The following is a 24,792-nucleotide window of genomic DNA, read 5'->3' as shown; positions in this document are numbered from 1 at the left end:
TTAATATTTGTTCTCCCATCCCTAGCTCTATCGGTTCTTTTAAATGCACACAACAGCATTCAATACTTTATCAAACTAGTCGATTAAATACTGCCGCGTTTGAAATGAAAGCTTCGTCCATAAAAAGCCTTACATAGCCTCTTAACATCGTCATACACATTATTGGGTACATTTAATTGCTCTTAAGGTTGGGCAGTACATGTGAACTGGTTCTTGCTCAACAGCCTCATATGGCCCTTCTATTTTGACATATCGGATGAAGTGGAGCAGATTTTATCGCAATTCATAGGAAGGAAAACAACTTTTAAATAGAGCGTCTGATAAGATAAAAATATTGCCAAGAGAAGTGGCAAGATTTGTTTCCTTTTAAACCAAATATTTCCTGACATTTAGTTTACATGTAATATAACATTAATTTCAATGTATCTTAAAAATTATACTTACTGCCAATTACTATATCATGGGCTTAGAATGAAAGACAAAAACTGGCAATAAAACCCAGACACTCCTAAATCGCAAAGTTTTTTAGTTTTACAAAATATTTGTAAGCGGCAACTAATCATCTTAATATTTGATCAAACGTTGCTTGCGCCTTTATGATTTTTTAGGTTCTTGGAAAAATACTTCGAATTGCTTAACACTAAAAATTACGAACGCTTCCTAGTAAGTAATGTAATATATTTCTTTAATATGCACTCGACAATTCTAAGAAAACAAGGAATAAGGCTCTTCGGGTATCACAGAGTGAAGCGACAAAGACCTCCAGCGGCGCGCGCGCCGATCCCACGGCGCTGCGGTGTATCAATTAGAAGCATCACGCCTACATAAGGGAATTAGAAATATAGTTATTTCAATAAATCGTATGTACTTAATTTCAACTGAATTTATTTTAAAATATTCAATTTTCCAGCCAACTCTGTCTTCCATATCACATAACGTATAGAAAAAAACTAGTAACACAATATTACAATAGCAGCAGAGGTATAAAATACCTTTTAACGTGAAACTAACAGTATTTATAAAAATAGTATAAATTTGTAATACAAATTTATTGATTGAACAGAAATTTATTTTAAAAAAATATTGAATTTTTCAGCATATGTCTTCCATGTCAGAACGTATAGAAGAGAAGTTGTAATAAAATATAATAGCGGCAAAGGTATAAAATCCAACTTAAAGTGAAACTAAAGAATGCAGTGCGTCGTTTGCGGTTCATACACCTAACTGTTTAGTATGTAGAGAGCAGGACAAGAACTGATTTTACATTGTCTTGCAAGTTGTATGTAAGATCATACAGGACATTCACATACATGTCGCCATATTAATTGCAATGTTTGCGCTACAAGGATAATAACCGTTATAGCCGTTAATTAATTATAGGTTTATGTTTTTGCTGTTGCTGTTAAATATCGAACGAGTTTAGTTTGTCCAAAGCTGTCTTTAATTGTTATTGGAAGCTTGGATATGTACTGGTTTGGAGTATAGACATACATAAAGCTTTTTACGATGTTATATTATACACCGTAAAAATTTATCTAACTCATGCGTATGTCTGACTATCTTACTCAATTAAAAACCTCAAATTTCAAAGACCGGCAACGCACTTGCGAAACTGCAACGTGCGGCGGCGGGAGTCATAGTTCGCGCTTCCTAATCTTATCCTTAGCGCTAAGTATGACTTTCCTATGTAAAAGTTCTCTGAATTCAGAACTTACAGTATGTACGAATTAACAACTTAGTGTGTACGATAACATCTAAAGCTAAAAACACATCGTAAACCGTATTAGATAATTATTAAACATCCGTGAAGATAATAATGGTAAATAAAGAGATACTGAAGAGTGCCGAGTTCTCGGTATAGTCGCGTGTTGCTACCAAACTATTTAAACAGCTAAGCAAACATACGCTTATCTGTAACCGATTTTAAAAACGTTGAATGTTTTCTTATTGTGTTTTAAGGTTCTTTTGTAATCGATTTGTATTGTTAAGTCTACTGGTCATATCGTCACATTTTCGATGTTAAATATCAGACAAAAGGAATGCTTTTGTGCAAAACAAAAATCACAAAATAACTGTTCAATTTGATAAAATTTTAAAATCGGATACTTTGACGTTTTTATATGAGTTGATTTTGATATAATTTTGATATTATATTCGTTACATAAAGAAATAACATTAATTATAAGTAATACAACGGGCGGCCTTATCGCTAACAAGAAATCTTGTCCTGGCAATCCTAGTAACTAAATAAACTAAAACGGCTAATAAATAAATAAAAATAAAAAAACTAAAAAAGCAAAGGGGGCAAGAAGTGCATAAACAAATCAACAAAAATAAAATTACAAGTAAAACAATCCGATTTCCTAGAAGTAGTAATTCGTTGCATGATTTAACCTTATCTTGACTTCACTTAAATCAGCAGGTTGTATATATTAACTAGGTCAGGTTATTTACCTCTGACACGTTATCTACGATTTCTATACTCTATATTAACGTTTATACTGTTACCATGTGTAAACAGCATTTTAGTGTGAATTTAACAATACAATGACACCTAAATGACGTATTTTAATTCTACTAATCTTGCATAATATAATTTAAATATTGCTTTTACTTTTAACCAATCAGTATTCAGAAAGTTAGCTTTCCCTCCAAACCTGCCCAGTGGCCATAGGTTTATAGTACTATAGCCATCTAAGATGACGATTGACTTAGAAACTTGTTACTGGTGAAAACTTGTTTCAGACCTGTGGATATCCCACCATTTTCCTACAAGACGGCTTTAGGTAAATTCTGTAATTGTAACATAATCGTTCAATAATTAATTTGTACTAAACCGATTCAGTTGTCAAATAGTGTTAATGATTTTAACCATAAACAACTCAACACGAATCGATCTGATGGTGGGAAAAAATCAACAGAATCAATAAAGTATACAATAACCACTGTTAGATATAGAAGCGTCGGAGACCGGCGAGCTTCAATAAGTTAACAACGAACAAAGGTGGTACACGCAGACGCACACAATGACACAGCCACTACAGGTTTACTCAATGAACTGTGGTCAGGGCTGGGCGTATTGCCTCGGGATTTATCGAGCCTTAAACACAGACATTGGTTACCAGTATCATATTCGAGATGGTTTATGTTTCATCAACCTGTTCCGTTATTATCGTGCTGTCGTAAAACTTTACATTATCCCAGATTTATTAGTTATATCCATTTTATCGCAAAGTTTTAAAATTATTAAATCTAATTGGAGTATTTACAATCACTGCCAATATATTTTAGTAGATGCGTCATCTCCGTTAAATGTGGCATCAGCAAGGCAACGGCCATCTAGTTCTCAGTCTATCTCACTAATTTATTTACGCATTATGTCAGAAAATCTCTTTACATGTTAATTTTTAATCTGGAGTAGGCTGTGATTAGTTAATTATACCTGTGAAATCTTATCTTTAGTGCGAGAATTATTGGCGATACAAAAAGTTGGGTTACTTTACGATATACTTGGGTCAACAGCGGGTGGTCCTACGTTTCCATAGGTAGAAAACAGGAGTAATTAATTCGCTAACCCTTTCAAGTAGAACCTATTTTTAAAAACCGTATTTATTTACCAGGATTTGTCTTGAAACGTATTGCACATGTAATTCTGTAAGTAAATTTTAATAAATCCCGTACGGTATCGGGTCACCAGTCTAGTAATAAAATATAGGCGTTAAGATGCAGACCCATGGGTGGTCGACGCAAAATTCGGCGGACGCTGCCCTCAGGAGCGAGGACCGGTTCTGAGAACGTCGGCAACTATTGTTAGGTACACCGGTTACTTCACAACCGAGCCTCTTATCTGTTAGGAACATGCTTAAGTAGATCATTGTATGCAATGACAATTGACATTGATAAATTGCTTACTAATCCATTAATTAAAGCAATTTCATTATGAATGTTTTCATCCCCCAGAGGTATGCCACTAAAAACTCAAACAAATAAATCATGTGATAGAAAAGTTCTATCGAATGTGACAGGTATGTAAGAAAACATACCTTCGTCATGTGATTAAAAAATCGTTTTAAACGACAAACTGCCGCACCAAACTAACAATATAAGAGACTAATCTTCACGTCCGCCATATTTCATATAAGAAGCCATTGTCAAACTTGAGGTCAGAGGCAAATAGAAGAGCTCAGTTTTTCTATAGCAGTAAACACGCCGCCTTTTTAAAATTCGAACCCTAATCAGTTTTTTCGTTCTATCTTTTCATTAATTTATTACGTTGAATCTCCGCTGTCAACTTTTAAGTTTTGTTGTATACGTTTCGAGTTACCTGAATTCACTCTAGAGAATTTATATACAATTTAATCAAACACCAATAAAGCAGGAAGCTTTAAACCTGAATAATACGAATAATGAATTTGGTTCTTTGTGAATTATTAACGAATCGTATCTATACTTAGTTAAGACTTATAGAACTAAAGAAATGCTTAAAAGTGATTGGCGAAAATTGATCACTAATATATATAACTCGATATGCTCATATGAGATAAAATAAGTAATTACTTAATAAGAGTGGCGGAGAGTTTATTGCCAGTACTTCTCTTCCATTCTACGTCCTGTGAGAACTGGCAGTAAATGTAATATAAGAAGCATTTCATAAACAATTCTAATTTTGACGTTCATAAGTGTACCTATATAAATAAATCATTTTGAATTTGACTTCAAGGAAAAATGTTCAAAATTCTTTCTTTCTGTACCGGATTCAAAAAAAAGGCAGAATTAGCTACCACGTCATGTTATACTAAAAAAAGCAAGTATAAACTAGAGACCACCACCTCTATACAAGAACTATTTTTAATTTTGTAATCTAAAAACGAAATTATTAGGCAAAAACTTGTTATACCAAGGCTAGCGTTTAAGGAACTATAGAAACCTTCACCTTCCGGTGCAAAAAAAACACCTTGCAGTAAGCAAATTAATTCCTAATAAATTAACACCGGCTGACTAATGGATGAAGCATTGTATTCTTAAAACCACAAATACATAGAATTGGATTATATACAAAACAAAATTTTCCTCCTTTACCAGTATTATGATTCTTATTAAATTTCCAGTTTATATTAAATCCAAGACAAATCACAGTACAATTCAGACATTCTGTTTCAGAGATACATCATTATCAACTATTATTATTAAGATACAATTGATAAGCAATTATGTCTACGACAACCCAATTTTCTTTGGATAAAATACGGAATCATTGCCGCGCATCGTCACTTTGTAGAAGCTACTCACTGAAGTACGTATATTTTCGAACCAATTCGATTTACGCCCAAACCGAATAAGCTGTCTCAATCCTTTTCTGACCATCTGAGATAAGATTAAGATAAGATAACTTGGATTAAGAGATATCTCACGATTTCAGTTAAATCTAGTTTTAGTATTACAAAGTACATACATACAATTAGACACCAAGAATCAGAAAGGATATTGGCAATTGACCTGAGTTGACACATCAATTAAGGAGATGCGCTCGAGTTGGGTGCTATGTGCTAAATATCTTTAATTGTTTCTAGCTTCGAAACGGATATGGGTGTATAAGTTTAAATTATTTCTGAATATTGAAAAAATCCGCGTTTATTTTCAATCAACCAGGCTATGAGCGAATCTGTTATGTGGTGCTTTCATATGAAGTGGATTTCAATTGAAAGCATCTACTCATCTGCTGCCCAGAACTACTGCCCGTCTTCTAGCTCGTTTTAGTCGTCTCCGATACTACTTTATGGTGAGTTGGCGAGCCAGTTCTTTCGAGTGACAAGCGCTCTTTGTTATGCCAGTCTCCAAATTTTTTTTATGGTGGTCGTGAACTTCGTTGTTGGTTATGATCCTTGCTACAGTTTTGCAATTGCTAGATCGATCTTTTTATGTAATCGCTGGTGTTTATTTATTAGGTATTACTTGCGCTGCCCCACAGTTGGAGATGATATGTTCAATTGGGCTTTAGGATGACTTTATTATAATATATTATATCGAAGAATCGAGAAAGTCTCGAGTTTCTCCCTTGTTTAATTCTAAATGTGACAAAACATTCATTAAAGTTAACTGTACAAATAAAGCGATGACTAGTTGGTCATTAACTAATAACCAATAAAACTAATCACGTCTTAATATAATAGAATCTTACTATAGATAAAATGTTAAAATACAGGATATTTTATTCATAAAGACATTCTGTTATCATTCTTTTAACATGTCTGATAACAAATATAATGTAATAATTATACCAACTCTACGTCGGGATGTTATTTTTTATTATTGTCTACAATTATTTGTTAAAAATACAATATGGTTTTATTTTTCAAATAGTAATATAATTTGTTAGTGGTTTAAGGTATGTATTTTAGTCTGAGTAAATATTTTGACATTTTTGCTGCAAAAATATTAATAAGATTTTATTTAATACAGCAAGGAAATGCTCCCAACATTAAAGGTACACTGATACAAGGACCAACCGAAGATTTTCGTACTTATTGTATAATACATCAAGACTAATGATGACCTATACATATACGTGAAGCAGTAAAAGAAATGCATATCTAACACTACAATTGTAGATCATAAAAATAACCTACATTTTATTTCCCACGATGTTACGTTATCTAAACAATTCACATTATAATCGTTTTGCCACATTAATTTAGGTAAATAAGCCATTTTTTTCCTTAAGAACGTTTGACATACCTTATTATGTTCTTCTAGTAATGAAGGAATGAAATAGATGTTTGTAGACAGAATGTAGTCTGTATTCTATAAGATTTGCTTTCATGTAACCTTACCATTTTCTGAAGTTGTGAGAGTACATTAAAATAATTAATTAGAAAAAGGTAAAGTTTACGGAAATCATATTTACTTAAGTCTCGACTGTGAATCTCACAACTTTATTGGTCTCCATTTCAAGAATAAGCTTTAATTGCAACACTCTGGCAGGAACCGGGCTATAGGGCGCTTTGACCCAGTAACAGTTACTAACGAGGAGAACTTTCGCGGTAAATAAATGGACTCTTGACGTCTCCATACGTTTAAAAAACAATTTTTGATTAAGTGCAATCCATAAATAAATTAGATACTACGGCATTAGATACTAAGTACTAAAGGCAACCAAAATAACTAACAAGAGTGTATTTAAAATATTCTTAACCTAATAATAATTAAAATTAAATTAATAAAAAGAATAAACAATGTCAATAAATTGATGTAATAATACTAGCCCAGCCATAAGTTCTGCACAAATGAAACATGCATTTTTTTAATGAAGTAATTTAATAGTGTTGAAATATATACCTACTACATACTTATTAATATCTAAGCGAAAAATAAGACAAATATTATACCTATTCGAAATGACCATCTTTGACTTTTATATAAGCCATCTGTTTGGCACCATAATTTGAAGTCTAATGGGTTGAGGTCTGTTCTAGATGAGAGCCAATCTTCAGTTCTTATAAAGGCCGGAACCGGAACTTTGATTTCAAGCCTAGCTTGGGTAGTTCGTGTAATGTAAGCAGAATCCTGCTGGAAAGTCCACGGTCTATTTTTAGAAAGTATATTGCTGATCCAAGTCAAGGGTGTCTTGATACACTTTAGCTGAAGTTTTGTCAAAAATGTGACTCTTTGATAAGACACGCCTCACCAAAACCATCTCGGACGCAGGATGCTGATGATCACGTTGTAGCTTTCCACCACTTGCACTGTGAGGAGATTTTTCATAACTGTGAGCGTACAATTTATCATTTTCCTTATTATATAAAAATTATATATAAATATTGATTTAGGGCATGTACTGTATATCGACGATAAGCATCGAGCTTCAGGTAATGTTTTATAATACGCGACAGAGTCCTAGCGGGAATCTTCATTTCTCGCGGTAAGATGTTTTGCTTCCTAATGGAGTTTAGAAGAATTCTGTCTTTAACAGCATTAACACCCTCTATAGTTTTAACAGCACGGGGTCTTCACCATTTTTTCTTGTTTTCGACGGACGAAATGTTGTATCTGTTGATACAAAGATATACAAACATACGGTTGATACAAAGCTTTTAAAGTGTCTGGTCTGATCTAATATGATGGAAGGGTCCATGACCACATTGTGCAAGGGGATCACTGGAATCCCATTCTCATCCCATTCATAATTGTAATTTTGATAATGAACATGAAAGAGCGAACAAGAAAGAAGTTTTTAAAGCAACGTGTTCTTAATTCAAAATAATTAATGTTGCAAAAAATAAATGTTTTTATGTAATAGTATTTATGGCCAGACTACTTATTTCACTTATAATCGCAAATGTGTGTACGTTACAAAATCTATACGTTATTTACGTAAAAAACATACATTCAAAAATATTTAGACCATTACGTCACGTTTTAAATTTAAATATTACTGTATCCGTATTACTCAATTTGTTATTGACGACACATTTCTAAGTACCGAAACAAAGTTTAACAACTTTCGACTCTTTTGTAAAATATTCGTGATTTCAGCAGACAGTTGTTGTCGCACACGGCACACCACCACTATGTGGAATCGGCTTCTCAATATAACTCCGAACCAATTCGACGTCCTTCAAGAACGAAAAGAAGAGCGTACCAATTCTTAAAAGCCTGGCAATGCACTGCGAGCCCTCTGGAAATGTCTTATCTATCGGCGGCTGTCATCGGGCGAGCCTGTGGATCGTTAGCCCCCAGTTATATAAAAAGGTACTACACAAATATTCGAATGATGTTCACTCTTATTTAGGTTCCAAATATAAAGTTCATTTTTCGTGTATTTATTTAGCTATATATGAGCGTATAACTACCGAGACGGTGCAACGAACTATTTAGAGCAATGCGACATGTAATTCCGAGAAACTCGGCGGTAAGCCAGACCCAAACAAACTTATAGGTACGTAAAACTCAAAACTTGTTTTAAACCTTTTTGGTTATATATTGTGGCGGCTATTAGATATACCAGAACACAAATAATTAAGCTAGTGCCGTGATATATACACATGGTTTTCGACTTTCAAAATACGTTATGGATGGCCATTGGCCATTATATAAACCTATTTACTAAATATTTTTTGAATAGTATTTCGAAATAGCTGATTCGTAAGTTTAATCACCAAATTATGTAAGACAAATAAATAGATGCATTATGGTACCTACGCCGTATTTTCACAGAATTTTTAAAATTATTATTATTATTATGGTGATGAATGTATAAAACTTTCATTATCATTCGTTAATCAATTTGCTATGTGTCTTAATAATACTAGCAGCTATATATAAAACATTAAGTTTGTTAACGATTGTAAGTCGCTAAACTAATTGCATAGTCCATCTCATTACTATATTTCGAAATATGTATCACCTACATTTTGGCAAATGATCAAAATCTTCTCACCCATAGCCAGTGCAATTAATTCCAATTATGACTTCAGAAGGTTAATTATTGCTATTGTTCGGCGTTAATCGATATTTTATGGTCACTTTACTACCATTTTGAATTTCATACTTTTATTGGGGTAATTAAATTGAAATCGATGGAAAGATACCTCTGGACTACGAATTAGCAACTAAATGTTGGTAATTCCTATTATTATTGAATGTAAATTTAGTATTTATATTCAGCTTTTTGAAACAAGATCAGAAATCATGCATGGTTGGATGTATACCGAATAAAAATATGGTCATGATGTGAATAAGAAACAAAAGCTACTACTAATTTATTATAATTCAATATTTTTTTATATGACACAGTTCTGGTTAATAAAATTATTATAAGTCTAATCGTTTGTATTTTGTAAAAACATTTCGCAGACAACCCGTACATAATGGGATAATTAATAACTAGTCTATATGATAATCAAATCGGGTACCCAGACAGAAAACAACAAAAAACAAACACGGTTGAAGCAAAGGGTCATTTTACACGGGACGAAAGAGGCATCTTAAATTACAATAGGTAGTAGAAGCGAAGCCAATAATCTGGCCCACCGTAGCAAGCTTCGCAAAACTTCCGAATTTTTTCTCAGTAGTATTGTCAATTAATTCAAAAAAGCACACCTTTCGTCATCATACTAAGAAATAAATTCAGAAGAGCCTAAAAAAATCTTGAAAATGATTGAAACACTATAAAAATTAAAAACGTCGTAATGACTACATAATATTCATTATTAAAGATACATAACAATCAACGTGTCTAAACACTCAAATAGTAAGGTCAACGAGTATTATAATGATGCGACTGCTTATAACATATTACCGCTTAGAAAGATTGTCAATACTTATTTACGAGAACTATAAATAGAAATCACTCCATATAAATGACCTATTGTGAAACCTGAACTATAGGGACACAATGAAACTGTACCAATTGCACCGTGGGAACATAACAATTTCGCAGAGGTCAAGTATTAAGAATGCACTCCATACGATTATGTCATTCAATGAACGAAACGCTACTTTGTACGAAACGACACCGCGTAAAAATATTAAATTAAATAAATAACTAGGTAGCATAATATGTAGTTATTTTTAAAAACACAACATTGACCCTGCATAATAGATAATACTATCAGTAAGGAATTCCTCAGATAAGGAACACACGCAAACAAAGACACCCAAGAATTATATAGAAGGCTTTAGTTTTGTATACTAATGACTAAGTCAACATAATAAACCTTTATACGAAAATCCCTTAATTTTAAACAATTGAAATTATTTTTAGTACCTACAACTACTTAATTACATTCCGATGCATTAATTTGCAATACGCCATCGAGTTGCCAACTAAACAAGAAAATTAAAATTAAAAGTGATTTATTATTATTTAGGCTGAGCCATGATACAATACTGTCATATTGTGCTTTATAATTAGAGAAAACGCGCTTTAAAAGAGCGTATTTCAAATTTTTATAATTTACAAACAAAAAATTGGGTTACATTTTAAAAACGACATCAGAAATTTAATGAAATAAGTATTAGTCAATTTGTTTTTACACAGTTCACACGTTCACATGAATCCTATATTCAGCATTTTCTATTAGACAACTGCGATAAGCGACTCGTTCAGTATTTAGAACGTTTCCGGCCCAATCGGAGCCAACTGAGAATATATTGACATTGTAACCGCATTAATTTTAGTGATATTAAATTATCTTTTTAAACTTTTTGATGTTCCTTTCGTATTGTTTCATATGAGATTGCAATATTGTTTCATGAGGAATTATCCTCAAAGGCTTTATTAATTTGAATCGAACATAAATGTCAACAGAAACTTAGTGTATTCGTCATGCGTATTTATGTATGTCCCTAGTATTCACGATTGTCGTCAGTCATTACCTTGAACATTACTTTCTAAAACTGTTGACACGCTTGAGATTCCAAGTTTCTAAAGGACACTTCGTTCTTAGTTTCACCATCGTTAAAAATAAGTTAATGACCTGCCTCCAAGCTAAACAATAAACTGAGACGGCAATAATGAAAAATCAGTATTGATGACGTAATTTACATTAGGTTCGCTTACGACGTATTATAATCGCGAAAAGGAGAACAAAACCATTTATTTTTAAAACAGTATCCCAGTTTCGTGTTCTAGTAATACAATTACATATTATTAACAGATGGCTTGGAACATAGCGTCTAACATGCGGGTGAAGTTTATTTACAACGAAGGAAAAATTGGCGCGTCTCCAAACGAGCTAAAACCCTGTCTGCACGATAACTTGTACTGTAATCAAGAAAACGATAATATAACTGCATATAATCATTGATCGCTATCAACGCGACGCTATTCATCACTTCACAGTACCGCAAGTAATTTACTGAAACCGATAGAATTGGCCGACATACCTAAGCTGAGATTGGAAAAGTTAACAGTCAACCGGATCGACACACTTCTTTCTTACACTTAAGACCTAATTTATGTAAGGCACTTGACGTAGAGGAAACGGATGAACGCACATGGAAACTAGATGAGGTTGGCAACGGATCGCCGTATCAAATACTGGTTATTGATAGCTACTTAGTAGCTTTGCGTTTTTTGCGACAAATGCTTAAGTGGTCTTGGGAACTGACACTTTATATGATAGTATTCATATATAACTTACCCGATTCGTAACGCCTAACAGTCAATGAATTCAATAATGAAATATTGTTCACAATTAGTTATTTACGTGAACTTTTCCGATATTCTCGATATATTCTATTGGATCAATTCAACAAAATATCATATAAAAATCGGTAGCCGTTGACGAGCTCCGTATGGTGTAAGCCAATTTTATACATATAGATTAGCGTTTGACCAAGGAAAGTAGTGAGTCAGAATCGTAATCGAATGTGATCGGACACGCTGATATGAAAATCTAGTAATATTTCACTAGTATTGTTAGTAAAGCAATCACAGTAAAAAGTTACGGCGGTAATAAAACACTGTATAAGATAAACACTTGGTAATTTGTTGTTACCTACTTATTTGTATCGATTAAATTGTCGATAGTGTTTACTTATTATTTAAAACCTCTTATATTACTTAGATATATAGCTCAGCTCCGACATAAACAATTTTATCGGTAAAATCAATAACAGGTCTTTCCAACACCTATTATTTCCAAAGTAATTCCGTACGTCCTATATCCGTTTAGCAACACTAGCGTATAACATTTGGTGCATTCAATACAGGTCACCGTGAACCAAAATGAGTGATGAAATTAAACTTAAAAATGACTTACCTGTGTAAACTGCGATGATATTTTAGTATGATCCTCTTGATATGCTTTACGGGCCTTTCGTCTTTCAGACATTAAAGTGTTCAAGCGATCCAAAGCTTTGGACTCGAGAGCTTCTGCGTTTGTCTTTATCATGCGGCTGGTGTTCTCCCATTCTTCGGTCATGGTGCGCCAGGCGGACGCTATGACGGATCCTATTTAATGACAATTATATATAGTTAAGTGAATACTTTACAAAAGCATAATATATTGGTTATACCAATTATTTAAGCATTGCATTAATCAATTAGATAAGTTCTGTGTGGATTTTAGTATTAGATTAAATTAAATGTAGAAATGTGAAATAATTTTTCATTTTTTCATTACTTGGCTCGATTATATGCTCAAAACTTCCACTTCGGCAATAGAAACCACTGCCAACATAAAAATTTAATTTTAACTAAGTCAAAGAATGTTAGCATTTCTTAGTCAACAATAGTCGCGGTAGTTCATTGGTTACAGCTAGGTCTACCCTGTGTCCAATAAAAGCAAAAACAAAACCGCCTAAGGCTAGAAAAACTAACCGAAAAACCGAAAGATGTTTTAGTGAACGGTTAAACATCAAAGCCTTTGTTCAAGAAATTATTGCCGATACTTACCGTTCAGTTCTTCGCATTTATCCATCTTTTGTCCTTGTGCCGCCGCGGCCGACAGCGCGAGCGCATACTCCCTATCGCTTTTCATTTTAGCTTGGAGGCTTCGTTTCATGGTCTCCATCAAACGCAACTCAGCATCCTGCCGGGCCAGCAGCGCCTCATGGGCGGCCCTCCCTGTTCCACTAGACGTGTAACCCATTGTAAACAAAACTTTACACTATGCACCAACACGACATTGTAACGGCAATGTAAACACAACACTATTCACATTTCCAATATTAACACTTCTAATATTTAAATATTATGTCCCTCAACTTTACAATATAATAGTGTGTTAAAATAAAAAATAATTAAAAGCACGGTTGCTACGCGTTTTAAAAAACGTTAAAATAAACACAACACGTCCAATCAATGCGAGTGCGCGACGTGAATGCCACAGACTACTTTTTAATTTTTTTAATTATTAATAAGTGGTCAGACTTCAGATTACTCGGACTCTAGACAGATCATTAAATTTCATGTATGACGCGCCTGTCAACAAAATAACAGCTGACAAATGTCAGTTGCAGTATGCGTTGCACGGCCGTTTGTTTCTGTGAAAATTATGAAACACAGATGATGCTTTCATTTTAGTTTACTTTGATGGTATTTAAGGAATAAAAAACATATTATGTGCAATTCACACATGGTAGAAATGAAACCTTCAATAACAATTTTTTTATTATTAATCATATATAAATTAATCATTTTCCATTATCTAAATGTGTGTGTTCTTTTAAAACAGTATATTTTAATGATAAATTTTAATTAATAAGTTTAATATAAATTTTTAATTTGGCAAAAACTAAAACATCGAAAGTTTGGAATTCGATCAAATGAAAAAGCGGCAGTAAAGAGAGGCTGTATAATGCCTGCTATCTCATTTTCTCCGACGTTAAATCTTATGAATTAATGTGTCTGTCTCTTTTTACTATCGCTTTTTCAATTGCATCCGGTTTGAAATTACGATTCTATAGAAGTTTCTCTATCTATCTCAGTTTCTCCCACGTCAAATCTTATGAATATATGTTTCGGTCTCTTTTTACTGTCGCTTTTTTAGTTGCATTCGGTTTGAAATCACAACGAATCTAAAGAAGTTTCACTTCAAAATCTTAAACCTACAATATTAGTAATTTGGTGATAGCTTTTTAGAAGATCGATTAAACGTTATTCAAGAAAAGAACTTATTATTGTTTATATATTTTAAGTTTCAGTTAGCAACATTATCTGGTAATTATCAATAATCATGTATCAAATATCAAATAATGTTATGTAATATTAAAAAAAATATTTAGTAGGATACTGCAGTGTAATTTATCAAGAGAAAAGTGTGTTCACCAACAGATTTATTATTAAGTTTTGTTAAATGTTTTAATAACATCAAATTTATTGCTAATAAACTAACTTTCTTTAAATGATTAGACTGTCTGACTTTCTGTACTCTGCGTTATATTTATATTCTGCACTCTGCATCCTGCGGCAAATTTGTTAACTGTTTAATCAATGGCAACATTGGCCCCAGCCTTGTAATATGGCCGCTACAGGTTAGTTCTATTAATTTTGTCATTTGAAAAATAGCAGTTTTTTGCTGTAGATTGAATGCCTTTTTCACTTATTCTGCATGATTTTTGTTACTTAATATGCATTTAGTATAAAAAAGTAATTGAGCTTGGTAAGAAAAATATGTTACAATGCTAACGTGTCATTATTCTCCTTTGCTGCAGACGTTTGGATTTACCGCGTGGCCAAATTTTATATCTTGTATTTTTATAAACTTATTTGTAATTAATCCTAAGGGTATTTGTATATCAGTTTAACAAACTAGTTTCACTAGCTAAATTTTATAACCTTGACGTTCATATTAAGTTCGCGAAATCCAAAATTGGAGTAGGTCGTTTGCTTGCAATGCGTCATCATTATCGACTTATGTGTTAAATAACATCCAAGTTTAAGCATCCTATGAATTGCTGTCTCTTTCAGGCAAGAAGACCAAAAAGCAAAAATGGGTCAAAGCAAATATCACAGACATTATTGCAGAGCCCACTACAATCGCTACTGCAAACACCTGGGCCGATCCAGATGAAGAAAGTAAGTCATTTATAACTTCTGTTATTTATCCTAATTTGTTTCATAACCCTATGATGAAGCTTAGGGAAATGGCAAGCCAATGATAATCTCGTACATGGGGTGTACAAGCTGAGTGTTTATCACTTCTTCCACCCCGGGAAGGTCTGAGTAAAGGTCCTGTGTTTAAAATACATTCTAGCCGGATGCTTCCATCATAAGGAAGGTGGGGAAACCAGAAATGACAATTTTGTGTTTAGCCTATGATTCCTAACAAGTTAGTTGTGGAAGAGGTGCAGATACTATAATTGTTGGAATTTCCCATGACCAGCCATTTTAGCATGATCTACGAGATGACATATGTCATAACTCAATTCAGACTAGTCTTTCATTGGCTTGCTCCCTGCAAAACCTGAGGGTTACAAAGATGACAATGTTGTTTAACAATATAAAACAAACATTGATAATATTAGCTTTTATCTTAATTAATCACTTATATTTAATTATGTAAAACGTACTTGTTTTCCAATCCAGCAATTAAACTACTTTTTTAAATTTAAATAGGTATTGTACCATTATATTCAAACAATTTAATTTTTAATATATATATTCCATGTGTAATTATTTTGTTTTGAACTGTAATTCACAATTGTGGTAAATTGCATGTGTCACAGCTAGTTATGGGCACTCGGGATCCCGAACCACTCGCCCGGTGGTGTTGCCGTCGGCGTCCAGAGCCGCGCGTGGAGGGCTCTCAGTGGATGACGAGAGCATCCCCAAACGTCCTCCATACATCGCACATATATCCAACCTTCCATATGATGTCGATGATAGTGCTATTTCTGACCTGTTTGAGGGCCTTAAGGTATTCTAAATAATTGTAACATTTTTATCATATACCAGCTAAAGGCTGGCCTACTCCCAATACATTTAAAATAAAATTAAAGTTGAATCTTTCTGATGTCATCATACATTTTAATAATCAGCTTAATGCTTAACTTAAGGCTAAAAGTGGTGTTACAATTACTAAATATTTGATACAAAAGTCAAAATTGTCAATACAATGGTTTTTATGTAAATGCCTCACACATTGCAAGTAGTGGAATTTTGATCCAAACTCATAATTACTTCAAACAACTGCAATGCAGTTAGGTTTCAACTTAAGTCAATATTACAGCTAGAAATAATTGCTACTATTAAGCTACAATGCGTCATAGCACAAGCATTTTTTACTATTGATAAATTTGTAGTTTATGCCAATTACTGTTTTCCACATTGCACACTATCACATTATATATTAATAATATACATTTTCTATATAATTTTTTTTTTCACAGATATCCAACCTAAGACTTCCAAGGGAAGGAGACCGACTCAAAGGATTTGGTTATGTAGACTTTGAAGACAGGGAGAGTCTTGTCAGTGCTATGAACATTCCTGACCTTGTAAGAATATTTAATGTTTTGAGAAATTTTTTATTGTTTTTGGACCATTAATTTCTACAAAGGTCAATCAAGTGTTCATTCAACCTTCATGCAAACTCATTGTATTTTTTTACCTTAGCTTTTAGAAATAAATCTTGATTTTACTAGAATTTTTGACTACATCATCATTAAACAATAGTAAACAGAAGCTAGATTTGATTGGAATAAAGCAATAAAAATCTTTGTAATTCATACTAATGGATTAAATACAAATTTATTAGTCAATCAAGTTTAGGTATATTTTTTTATATGAGTAATGTTATTTCTATCATAAAAATTCCATCCAAACAGACAATAGGTGGAAGGAGAATCAGAATAGAGGTGTACACGAAAGACAATGATCGTCGCGGGATGGGACGTAGTGGTATGGGTCGTTCGGATAGAGACAGGTTTGTATTTAATCTTTTAAAACTTGTGATTATTCTATGATTAAGTTACTTAACTTTTTCATCATTTTTATGTCTTTATTAGTCTCAGGATAAAAGCATCATGTGACTTAGGTGTAAAATAGATATATTTGATAAATGTTTGTGTATACGCCGTTTTTAAAACAATGATTTATACAGATTACATGATTACACTTTATTTTTTATACTGTTAAAAAACCTTTTAGGTCTTTTTAAGTCTAATATATGTTGTAATACCTAATTTTCTACAATCTAAATGTCGTTTTAGTAAATATTGAATTGGAAAACTTAGCATACATTGAACATTTTATAGGGACTATGACCCAGAGCGTACAATGGGTGACTGGAGATCAGGTCCTCGGGCAGTGCCTGAGACTAATCGCTCTAGACCTCCTACAGAAAACAGGGACCGAGAGAGAGATCGCGACAGGGACCGTGATCGTGAACGTGATTGTGAGTAAAGTCATTATTTACTTTATATCATGAAAAGGGCTAGGTTCCGTTCTGGGCAATTCTGTTAAGAAAAACTTAATTTATTAACTTAAACTAAAAAATAGGAAATGTTTTTGTTAATCAATTGTCACTATGATGAACAGTAGTGTTAGTGATATTGAGTGAGCTGTAATGTCACACTTGGGACATACATACAGAGTACAATAAAAAAAAAGTTACTTTCTATGTCTCGGGAAGGTCTGAGTAAAGGTGATGCTTTGTAGTCATTATTGGACCCTCTAGCCGGGGGCGTTGTCTATGACAATGGCAGGGAAACCAGAAAAACCAATCAAAGTGTTAGTCAAGGTCAGATGCAGCTCTATGATTGTTGGAAATTTCCTGTTACCGGCTGTTTTAGTTCAATCTGTGACACGGTGATGCCGTAACTCAATTCAGACTAGTCTATGGCTCGCTCGGTATTCACAAACACTCCCTGAGTGACCTAACACTTGCATAACGTGATTCTGGAAAAAGTTGTAATAATTTAATATTAATTTAAAGATTCGAAGTATATAAACGCAGACCCTAATGACAACAAATAAACCGTCGAGATTTTTATGTAAATTTTGCATTTAAATCAAATTTATTTAAATAAAAACTTATTAGTTATATACCAGTTTTAGTATGTTACTTTAATAGTATATCTAATATTAATTTTAATCACAGCAAGCGTGGACAACAAGCCAGGTGCCTGGCGTGATGCAGAAAGACCAGCCGAGCCGCCACGCGCGCCCTACGGCGGACGAGATTCATACGGTCGTGAAAGATATGGGGAAAGGTATACAAGCCAATTTATAAACATACAGACAAATAGAGTTATTATGAGCTATCCGAAAATAAAAATATGTTTACATATAAAGTTGGTTACTTAATAAGAAATTTTATAATTTATAAGGGAGCGAGGTTTCGGGCGTGAAGAGGGCGGTCGCGAAAGGAGCGGTTATGGAGGCAGAGATGGATTCAGAGCTGCCGAGAGGGATGGTGGATTTAGGTAAATATAATTTTTCAGTTTTCCTAACTTATTTATAAATGTCATTTTGTCCTAAAATCGACTCCATTGTAAGTTACTTGAGTTTATTGTATATTCTTGCTTTATTAATAGCCTATCAAATTATTATTTTTTATTCAAACAAACAATAACAACTGATTCAATATATATTATATTTCAATAGTTTATGTATTACATGAAGTCAAGATTAAGGATTTTTAGGAAAAGTCTGGCTGTTCTTTAAATAGGCATATATGTATATTTATTGTTCTGTAATTTATATTAAAAAAAACTATTAAAACATTATCAGGTAATAACATAGGCTAATATAACATGTTCTGCAAGCAATAAATTTTTGTTTATTTATTTCCTATTTTACATTAACTTAATAGTAATACAATAGAAAACTAAATTAAAAACATAATAAAAACAGAACAAGTAAAAATTTAAAACCTAAACCATTTTATTGCAAGACACACATTGAAATCTTCGATCTTCAATCGTGTGATCACGAGATAAGTTTTTGTGACCAACATATCTCTGTTGGAAACTATTATAGTTATCCCAGCTTAAATTTTGCATTGAATTAAAAAACTATTTATATTCTATTTAAGTTGATATAACTACGCATTATTTAAATTTTAAAGCACACAATACAATAATTTCAGTTTAATAACTGTAATTGTTGTAAGGTATACTTATCTCTGTGCAATAGAATGCAGGGTTCATAAGACACCATATTGTGTTTTATACATAAATTGGTCGCTATTAACCTACATGTACATATATATTTTTATGACTGATAATATTGTCTGACAATTTATTATGTAATGTGTAGCCACTTTAACAATATTATTTGTAACTAAACTTTTTCATTGAATAGGTTTAAAATAAGTGTAATATTTACAGTCGTGATAGCAGAGGATTTGGTAGCAGAGGCTTTGGTGACCGTGACAGGGATCCCCCTAGAGAAGGTAAATTAGGATTCTTATTTATCTACAATATCGCTTTATTTATTACTTGTAAAAATTCTCTTTCCAAAGCTGTTAACCAATGGGTTATCAAACATTTTTATTTTTAAATTCTGTTAATGTATTTGTTTTATAAAATTAAAATGAACTTTCTTAACTTTAACAACTCACTAAAAACGCTTCTCTAGGTAAGATGGCGTCGCTACAGTCCCTATGACGTAGGGCGTACAACGAATGTTAACATTATGATGTTTTATATAAAAAAATTTAAATGTAAGAACCTAAGAAAACTAAGTATTTATTATATTTTACTCCACAACCCTTTTTAGTCCTTAGGCCATGTTATTGTTATGGATCACTCTAATTTTACTTCATTTTTCGTAGTCATCAATTATTATCGGTTTTCATCTTGGAGTATGAAGTTTGTAGTTCTAAGAAAAAAATTATAGGTATTTGGAATTTTCTGGTGTAAAGAAATATATTATATGTCACATTAACCGCTACTGTTATATCTTAGGTGTGACTCCCGATGACACTTATTTGGTATATCCTCTTAAAACTAAAGTAATTAAAATATTTATTACAGATTCTAAGCCCCGTGAGCGTCCCAAATTAAACCTGCTGCCACGTTCAGTGCCTCGTGACCCTGAAGTCCCAACAAAGCCTGCAGATGGAGCTCCTATTGAAGAAAAATCGGCGCCACCGAAACCTGTGGCCGCTGAGAAAGTCTTTGGTGGGGCCAAACCCGTCGATACGGCTGCTAAGTGAGTCAAAACAATATATTAATACACTTCATTTATCACATGGATAAATGAAGGACTGGATGAGACTTCTGAATTGTTGTTATAAAGCTTGCAATGTCATCTTCACGGTGAATTTTGGGTGCCCATATGGAAATAATGATTCGAACGCACGACCACTAGGTCAACACTAATAAAGGGTGTTAAAATGACAAACATGGCATTGTCGTTACGTATTTTCTATGCCAGTTGAATGTATAAAAAATTGCCTCATGCGACTCTAAAGTATTTTCTCTAAAGATTAAAGAAAGTGGTAAATTTAGTTTATTAATTATAAAACGTATTCGCACTGTAAACAAGAATTACAGCCATGTGACTGTAATAATTGTAAGATTACATCTTTGTGCAATAGTAAAGAGGTCAATTAGACACCGGGTTGCGTTTGATGTGCAACTCGGTCGCAATATACCAACAGCTACTCATATGAAACACATATACACACACATCATAATACTAAATACTAATATAAAAAAAATCGTTTCTTACGATTATATATTTTTTCTATACACATGTTTGCAGTTTGGTATTGCGATTTGCGTCATTTGTTATAAAAAATATATTAACTCGGCATTTTTAATATAGGGAGCGCGAAATAGAGGAGCGCTTACGAAAGCAGGAAGAAGAAGCTCGCCGCGGTACTGATGAAAAGGAGCGTTGGGGACGAAGGGTCAGTTAAATTATTTTATAAATAATAATTATATTACGAATATGTATTTTACAAATAAAATGTCATCGATATTATAGTTAATTATTATTCGTAGTAAGTAAAATGAAATAAAATGGCTGAAAATAAACAACACAGATTTTAATTTGATATTATTTGACTATAATTAATTAATTTAAAAATAATTTATCCATCTATATCCATCTTACTTTAATATTATTTCAGAACGATCAATCTGGCGATAGACGCCCTGCTGCAAGACGTGGTAAGAATTTATTTTACAAACTAAATAAAACCAATTCATCAAAAAATTTGCTTTCATGGTGACGGCAAACATAATTTTTACATGTGTCAGGCACAGAAGGCTGATTATTTTTGTCTATAAAATATACAATTTAGAAATTAGATAGATTATAAGTATAACAACCAAAAATATTTAGATTCACGGCGAATCATTAATTGTTTGGCTTTACAAATATTGTCCCATGGTAAATGGTTTTGGTATTTCAAACAAAAATTTATCTTTCGAAAAAACACAGTTTTTTTTTTCAAAAGTTTAACCGACTACCGTATTCGAAGTTGCTTTTAAATTATTTTCTAATTCTTATCATTGTCATATTTTCACAGATGACCGCAGAGAGAACCGCAGTTACAACAGAGGTCGCGAGATTTCTAAAGAGAAGGAGTCGCGCGACTCTCGGCCGAGAGATAACCGCGACTCGGAGAAGGACAGGGACGATGGAGGCGACCGCTCCCGGGAGAGGGACGATCACGACTAGTAAGGATTGTTTATATAAACCCACTATAATGAGAGGCCTCTCTCAACCCTTTAACCAGTGTCTAGGTGTAGTCATATGTACCTGATAAGCAGCCAATAATAAAGATTTTTTTTTTTGACTACATTTTTCTATCTTAACAGTAATTACTAATATGATAGAATTCCAAAATCCCACACCAACTATTCTAGATAAAAACATTAAAAAATTAAACTTATATTCCTAAATCTATCTATCCATAACTAACAATATAGATGCCATGATATTTATTCCATAAGTGAAAAATATGTTTTAAACATTGGTTTAAATAGGAAATTCATAGAATTGGTCAATTCGTTATCTACATACAGGTAGTATATATAATAGTTAAATAGTAACAGTTATGCACTAAAGGTAAAAAAAAAATTATACCATTTAATTGTTTTACAGCAAAAATGGCGAAGAAGTAGACAATCAAAAACGTCGCGAGCCTTCGGGCGAGAGAGATGTATCCCGGGAAAGGAACGGACGTACCTCTCGCTCCAGGGACCGACGGGAATCCGAAGAGAAACCACTGCCCAAGATGAAGGAACAGGAGAAACCGGTATGTTAGATACTGTCATGATTAAAGTTTATATTTACTATTTATATTATAATTAAGATACAGTTATGGTTGTCTGGAAGAAATTGCTTAGAGATTAAATTTTTCTAGCTTTGCTAAATAATTATATGTCTTACACATATTACAACATAATTACATAATACAAAAAATTTAACTTAATTAGTAAAAGGATACTTTCCTAATTAAGTTTATTATTTAAATCCTTAAGGTTAAATTACTCTATTTAATCAATCTGTTGCTACCCAAATTATTAAATAGTCTTAATTGTTGTATTATGCAACACTTTTATTATTGTTCTAACATGCAAAACATTGTTTATAAAAAATAATGTTTTTTTATAAACATAATGAAAAATTAGCTGTAAATGTTTAAGTCATCTCAATTAAATTTGATATGTATTTATAGATTTTTTTTTAATGTAAACATGAAATTTGTTTTATTTCGACAAGAAAATGTTAATGCCCTTATTGCTCCTCCAAGTTTGAAAGGGGGATCTCATACTGATTTAATTTTTTTTTTTCGGGAGAAATTTATCTCATACCTAAACCTAACATGTAACTTTTTGTTTCAGAACTTCATTGCATCAAACAAATTTAGTTTCCTAGAAGACGCGGACGACGCCGGGTCCGATTAATAGTGTTGACTTGAGTGCTAGTGTAAACTTGTGACTCGACTGTAAATTATACGAGTGTACATTAGGCTAAATGCACACTGCGCTTCGAGGCCTGCCCCAGCCCTTATTGTACTACGCTTTACTATTGTATCATTTTATTGTATTGCAATGCAAAATAAATCATTAGTTTACGGTCAACCATTTATTTAATATAAATGGAGTAATAACATACAATTTAATTCAATCAGTCAATATTCATTGTCATACCATTATAGAGATAGTATCGCTTAATTACCCCGTCATCAATTCGAGGTTAATAGTGAGTTGTAGAATAACGGCTGGGGCGCCGCGAATATTGATGTAAATTTTCTATGGGTTTGTTACATTTATAATGCTGTGTAAACGGTTACCTGATAACTGATGGAGTTTAATTCTAAAGATTGCCAGAATCGGTGCTCTTTTATCCCGTTCTGTACATCTCCAGAGGTGTAAACATTTTGCTGCAACGCCGATAGATCTTTTTGTTCTTTTAGATTTGTCTATACTATATTTAGTCGATTTAGATTTATTATTAGAATGTTAATTGTATTATTTATCTTTACACATTTGGAATCAAATGCATATTGGCTTAATATTGGTTGCCATATGATTTTTGATGCATTTGCAGGATTCATTTGAAAAACCTCCACATTACTTTAGGGTCTTGTCACAATATATCATTGTATGATAATTATTTTACCTAAAACATCGTCAGAATTTGGTACATAATGTCTTATGTGAATTATAAATAAATTACTCTTTTTTAGTTTGGTATTTTATTTTGACGTCATGGTATACAACCCTTTCTACTAATCTATACTTATGCAGTGAAAACCGCTAAAGAAATCGTTCAAAAGAACATACTGGTTATGTTGACTAAAATGAAAGGTCCCTGTTGAATTTTATCGTATTATTAGGTACTTAACACGTCATCGGCTATAACGACTGTCGGTTTTACGACCAAATATAAGTAGTCCTTTCGATGTCGTTATAAAAAAAAAGTAAGTGACCTGCAGAAGTTATACTTTGGCGTATCGAATAAATCAATGTGAATGAAAAATAATATTGTACTGTTACGAAACACGAGTTCTAAATTTAAAATTACTAGATTATACAAATGTTCACATAGTTATCGATTTTCATGCCAGCTAGACCTAACTTTACGGTGTAGAATTCAGGTCTCGATGTGCCCGGGCATCGTAAAAATTCACTCTCATAATTTTTCTCCATCGCGCCAAACTATGACTTTAAAAAATTTAAAACATGTGTTTTATAATATGTAGAAACTCAAAGCATGTGGATAAATATAAATACACGGTGAATAGATACGGCGTGCGTACCAAAGTGCGCCACTAACAGAGTTTCCATTTCTGTTTTGTTGGTAGCATTTTTTCCTCAACTTAATGAGCGATATAGAGGGCAACTTCATTCTGTTAACTTTGTGTCACGGTACGCACG

At 32.8% G+C, this 24,792-nt stretch overlaps 2 protein-coding genes across 4 annotated transcripts in view; one reads left to right on the top strand and one right to left on the bottom strand.

Moving 5' to 3' along the window:
• The window catches only part of LOC110998725 (tyrosine-protein kinase Fer), a 33,070-nt gene extending 19,220 nt beyond the window's left edge, over window positions 1-13,850 (bottom strand). Inside the window, exons 1-2 of one of the 2 annotated variants that reach the window (XM_022267492.2) lie at window positions 13,400-13,850; window positions 12,765-12,955 (exon numbers count right to left, since the gene is read on the bottom strand). In XM_022267492.2, coding sequence (XP_022123184.2) covers window positions 12,765-12,955; window positions 13,400-13,595 — 387 coding nt within the window. In that variant the 5' untranslated portion in view covers window positions 13,596-13,850. The remainder of the gene's footprint in view (window positions 1-12,764; window positions 12,956-13,399) is intronic. The other variant, XM_022267500.2, reaches the window with a different exon arrangement.
• A 1,007-nt stretch (window positions 13,851-14,857) lies between these two features.
• LOC110998562 (eukaryotic translation initiation factor 4B) lies at window positions 14,858-24,100 on the top strand. 2 transcript variants are annotated; one of them, XM_022267270.2, is made up of 15 exons: window positions 14,858-14,979; window positions 15,416-15,523; window positions 16,174-16,364; window positions 16,837-16,944; window positions 17,275-17,372; window positions 17,704-17,843; window positions 18,549-18,660; window positions 18,778-18,873; window positions 19,780-19,844; window positions 20,428-20,605; window positions 21,224-21,308; window positions 21,531-21,570; window positions 21,933-22,083; window positions 22,511-22,664; window positions 23,254-24,100. In XM_022267270.2, exons 1-15 carry the CDS (start codon window positions 14,967-14,969, stop codon window positions 23,314-23,316), a joined length of 1,602 nt encoding a protein of 533 aa, XP_022122962.1. In that variant the 5' UTR covers window positions 14,858-14,966; the 3' UTR covers window positions 23,317-24,100. The 2 variants fall into 2 exon arrangements, with proteins under 2 accessions (XP_022122962.1, XP_045485084.1); XM_045629128.1 differs by having other exon boundaries at window positions 16,165-16,364.
• Window positions 24,101-24,792: the final 692 nt, after the last annotated feature.

Source organism: Pieris rapae, chromosome 8, assembly GCF_905147795.1.
Source record: "Pieris rapae chromosome 8, ilPieRapa1.1, whole genome shotgun sequence".
NCBI classification, from domain to species: Eukaryota; Metazoa; Arthropoda; class Insecta; order Lepidoptera; family Pieridae; genus Pieris; species Pieris rapae.
The sequence above is the reverse complement of the archived record's forward strand: the minus strand, read 5'-3'. Positions and strand labels throughout refer to the sequence as shown.